The 5249-nt window shown below is 36.7% G+C and overlaps 1 protein-coding gene across 3 annotated transcripts in view; it reads right to left on the reverse strand.

Moving 5' to 3' along the window:
• Dcc (DCC netrin 1 receptor) overlaps window positions 1-5249 on the reverse strand; it is a 1126179-nt gene that overhangs the window by 743703 nt on the left and 377227 nt on the right. For all 3 annotated transcript variants that reach the window (XM_033757479.1, XM_033757478.1, XM_033757477.1), the window contains exon 2: window positions 26-346. In XM_033757479.1, coding sequence (XP_033613370.1) covers window positions 26-346 — 321 coding nt within the window. The remainder of the gene's footprint in view (window positions 1-25; window positions 347-5249) is intronic.

Genomic DNA, 5249 nt, shown 5'->3' on the forward strand with positions numbered 1-5249 from the left:
GAGGATGAATGAAAGATCCACATACCTGCTACAGCAACTTTTGCTGTCCGACTAATAATTGACCCAGCATCTCCCAAAGACGCCTCACATTGGTAAACTCCCTCGTCGGGCTTATGGTGTCTGGAATGAAGTATGTTTTGTATCAGCAGAGACCCATTGGGAAGTTGCTGCTTCCTTTCATCTGTTCCCAAGGACAGGTGGATACCGTCTTTCTTCCACTTGATAACTGGAACTCCTCGGTCAGACTCTGCAGAGCAGTTTAGAAGGACATTTCCTCCCCGCATGGTGATAGCATCAGAAGGTTCTGACAGGAAGTGCAGGGATGTGAAAGCTTTAATTTGGAAACCTGAAATGAGAACAAAAGGATTTATGCTATATGCACAAAGAAATCTCAGAATTAAATTTTCTTTTCTTTATATAACCTTTTCTAAAGGTTAGGGTTTTTAGAAAAGTGTCCAGAAGTAAACATAAAATCTGGGGTATTGTGTTAAGAGAAGAAGTATCTATTTGAGGTACCCATAATTAATGAAATAACATCAAGATGATACTATGAGAAATTAATAATTCACAAATTCCAAATATGGCTATCACCATATATGAGCCATATTGATAACTTAGACAGAAATAATGAATATTTTCTAAATTAAATGAGCTATTTTAAAGTAGCAATATTCAGTAGGGTGGTAAATAAAATTTAGAGGACTATTTCCATCTCTTCATTCTTTTTATGGGAGTATAAATTGAAGATACGGTACTTTATAAAAATAAATATCATCGACAACATAGGTAAACCAAGCTCAGATGGGTTTTTAAAATAAGTAAATACCACCCACAGAAGCATGTCAGTAAAGCTACTACTTAAAATCCTTGAAACGTCTTAATTTCCATCTAAATATTTCTCATGGGCTTAGGTACTCAAATATTATAGTTGGAATTTTTTGTTTTCATAATCATAAGTGAATATAAACAATCAACAGGAGGAATAGAAAGTCATTTAGGAGTCTCAAAGGGATGAAAAAGTATAATTAGAGCATGTTCCTTTTCAGGTTGACAATATATACCATTTGTCAGAACACTCAATTGTTAAACACCTTGAAAAGGTCTCAGGAGGTCATTGGGCTGAACTTTGGACCAACCGTGTACACTAGCTGAATCATTCCAATTTAAGTGCTTTCAATTTCATTTTGAACAAACTCTAAGGCTGAAGATTCTACAATGTCCCCCTTAGAATCTTGTTTTCAGTATTTAATCATCCTTAGAGTCTAAGTGAATTTCCATGGTACTTCTTAATTCCATTTTCTCCTAAACCACCTTGAGTAAAAACGTAGGAGGGCACTGAACATTTTTTTGAAAGGGCCCTATATTCTTTTGATGTCACCTTTCATTAAAAATACCCCTAAAATATTTCAGCTTTCATCTTTTTCAGGCCTTAACTTATCTGTATCTTTAAATTCAACATCCAGTATGGAATCATCTGGTACTAAAATAGGTGGAAGGCATCCACTAGTTGCACCCCACTCTAAGCTCGTTGGATATAGATCAATTGGGCTGTCAATGCCTCTTCCATCTCTCCAACATCTCCTCCTTTACCAGAAAAGAGTCACGGGCTAGCAAACACTTGGCTAGAAACAGACTAAAAATGAGAAGCCAGGAGGAAGTTCTAATGTTGCTGAATATCAAGATATTTCCCCAGAATAATGACTGCAATTTCCATACAAGTAGCATTAATAAGAGAAGAATAAATTTAGAATTCAAGACTGGAAACAATATTAAAAAACATTTATTGCTTTTTTGTTCTTTGGGACTATATTTTAAAAACAACCTCATATTGAGCATCTTATTTATGTCACAGATCACATATTACATTTAACGCCGGTGAGAATGAACATATGTGCCCACTATCACAAATAAATAATCCATTTACTCTGAAACAGGGAGGTTACGACAATTTTCAGTGTTGTGAGTATATGGTTTGGGAAAATAAAGATTAACTTTTCCCAATACATTCACTGGTAAGTTGAGTTTCTTTTTATACTCTTTATTGTAATTTTATTTTAAATATATGGCTCTGGAATAAAGGTACCACTTGGCTTACAGTAATTGATAATACACTCTTAGTTTTTAGAAAAATGAGCCCAAGCAAAATGAGTTGTTTGAGAAATAATAATGTTTCCAATGATCCTTTTCATGGCATTAGCCCACATTAGACACAAGTTGCCTAACCCTCTTGTGAGTTAATTCACACATGTTTAGGAAAAGCTTTACTAAAGCATTAATTACAATAACTTCAATTTAGAGCATCCATTTCTCCTTTTCTTTGACAGTGCTAGTTCCTCTTGGAGAGATTTTTGCCTATAAGTTCATCATATATCAACATGAAATAATTTTATCAGTTTATTTCACCCTGAAATCAACTATACTGAGTTAATAAGGAGAGGAAGACTTAATAGAGAGATAATAATACTGAGAAGACAAAGGAGAAGTGGAAATAACTTTGTATTCTGTAGATCAATAGTTATGGTTGGAATTTGGACGCCCAGTATTCTGTAAAAGTATGCATTTCCTGAGAGCTTGATGAAAGAGGCCATTGGAAAACCACAGAAAATATATTTGAGGTTCAAAACCAAACTGCCAACTTTTAATTCTACTCAAGTTTTACATTGTAACAATGGTGGTGCCTTTATCCAGGAGGAGCCTAATGGAGGAGTTTCTTGATTTATTTTGCTTTCAGGTTTTAATATACCCAGTGGTAATTCGCTGAACCTTCAAATCCATTCCCCAGCATTTCTTCATAAAAGAAGCAATTTTTCTAGCTCTGTTATACAGTTTCTTAAGACAATTCTATTTTGGGGTAAATATATTTGAAAATACCAAAATCCTATCTATTAAGAAATTTGTGTGGGCCAGGGATTTAGTTTACTGGTTCTGCCGCCTGCCTTGCAAGCCCCAAGTCCCAGGTTTGATCCCCTGCATACACCCCCCCAAAAAATATATATATATATATAAAGAGAGGTCTATCTATCTATCTATCTCTCTCTATGTATATATTTGTGGAAAACAAATGAAATTTGGGTAACTGAGATTGACTCCAGATTTCACTGTAAAACTGAGTGAATCACTAGGCCTCTCTTTTCCCAAATGTTGGCTTGGGGAATTTTCTAAATTTTTGGTAGAGTGTAAACATAAATCCATATATACATCTAACTAATGGCTGCCCTTCCTGATCCATATTGGTCTGAGAAAAAGTAATTCATTGCCAAAAGTTCATTGGGGCAGCTCCTCCTTCTCTTTATCCCTTACTTTCTTCTTCTTCCTTCCCTTCCTTTACCCCATTTATTTTGTTAAAGTTTAGTTTGTAAACCGATAATAAAACCCTCTGAGGTTTTTTTTTTTTTTTTTTTTTTACCGGGGATTGAACTGGGGTCCTTGCGCTTGCAAGGCAGGCCACCAAACCTCTGAGCTAAATCCCCGGCCCCATTCTGAGTTTTCTTAATGAGAGTATAAAGGTTTATTTTTTGAGGGATGAAGTGAAAGAGAAATATTGTCATCTATTTGTTTTAGTTTTTATCAGATATAAATAAGTAGCAGTAGCTAGGCATGGTGGCACATGCCTATAATCCCAGCACTCAGGAGGCTGAGGCAGGAGGATCGCTGCGAGTTCAAGACCAGCCTGGGCTACATAGTGAGTTCCAGATCAGTCTCACTGCATAAGTGAGATCCTGTCTCAAGAAACAAAACAAAGAAACAAACAAAAAAGTAGCAGAGACAATACTGAAGTTACCTCAAGTTTATATTATTGAGTATTATCTTAGTCCCTTCTCACACTGGTGGGACTCACAAGTGAAAGTAGCAGTTATTTTGGCTCATGCTTTCAGCCCACAGTCTGCTGGTCATCAGGCATGAAGGGTGTGTTTGAAGGGTGTGGGTAGGGCAATGCTGCTCACATCATGGAGACCAGAAAGCAGAGATTGAGGGAAGGAGCTAGGACTGAGACAGACACCTCCAGGTCACATCCCCAGTGATTTGCTTCTTCCAATGAGACCCCAGCTTCCGACAGGACCCTTAGCTATGGACTCGAGTGGACTAGACCGTAGATGAGTACATTGTCTCCCTGATCCAGGCATCTTCAAGCAGCTCAACATCTGAATGCCTAACTTTTTGGAGACACTCCAGACCTAAACTAAAGCAAATATCTAGAAACAGAAAAGATCTTTAATGTATTTTAAAAACTCTCCCAAATGATCAAGTAGTAAAAATGTTTCTGTAAGCTTAAGTCCCTTTGTGCTTGCTCTTCTTATCATATTCCTGTTAATTTCAAAGCCCAGTCAGTCACAGGAGTAGTCTAACCTAGAATGTGGTTTTTAAGGTAGGACATTTAATCTACAATATCAAACATTGTTGAGCGTGAAGAATAATCCCCCATGGAGGCAGAAATCTTTTTCTGAGACCAAAATGTAAAAGCTTCTAGGTAAGGCAATAAAAGCTAAAAATGAAATTTATGAAAAGTAGCATGGAAGTGAAAAGAAGCTCCTGGAAGGTTCTGAGATCAGAAAATGTCATACAAATCCCCATAGAATTTGACAGGAATATTTTTCTCTCTTTTAAATTATACAGACTTTCACTTTGGAATGCTTGGACTTCCTGATAATTTCTGAATTTTCATCATCAACCCAGTAAACCATGTTACCATTGACTTAGAAATATACACTCCTAAATCTGCTTCTTTGTGTGTTAAGGCAAAGAGATCTCTATTGAAAGAAACTGAAATGATTCTGTGGATGATACAGTATAATCTACTTTTAATCCACCCAACATCAATTAATATGTACTTCTGTAACTCAGGCCTGGCAAGCATCTTATAATTCTTGTGTTGCTATGCAATAGAATAAACTGACTTAAAAAACAAAACAAAACAAAACAAATGAATAAATGAACAGAGCTTCTAAGCATACATGAATTTCACTGACTTTAGGCTACAAAGATATATCTGGAAACAGCAGTTTGCAGAGCACCTGTACATCCCCAGGTTAGCAATAGCCGGACCACCTGGGAACTGAATAGGAAGTGCACAGCCCCAGGCTCTGCCTTCTATCTACCCGATCAACAACTATGGGAGAAGAACCCAGAAATCCACACATTAAAATGCCTTCTGGGGATTCTCATGTTAGTTTACTCAAGCTTGGGAACTCTGATCCAAAATATCTGCTCTCCTGGACTAAGATGTGAGACTTTCTGTATTCCTTGGACTA

The sequence above is a fragment of the Fukomys damarensis genome, unplaced genomic scaffold (assembly GCF_012274545.1).
Source record: "Fukomys damarensis isolate Sample0158 unplaced genomic scaffold, DMR_v1.0_HiC HiC_scaffold_30, whole genome shotgun sequence".
NCBI lineage: Eukaryota > Metazoa > Chordata > Mammalia > Rodentia > Bathyergidae > Fukomys > Fukomys damarensis.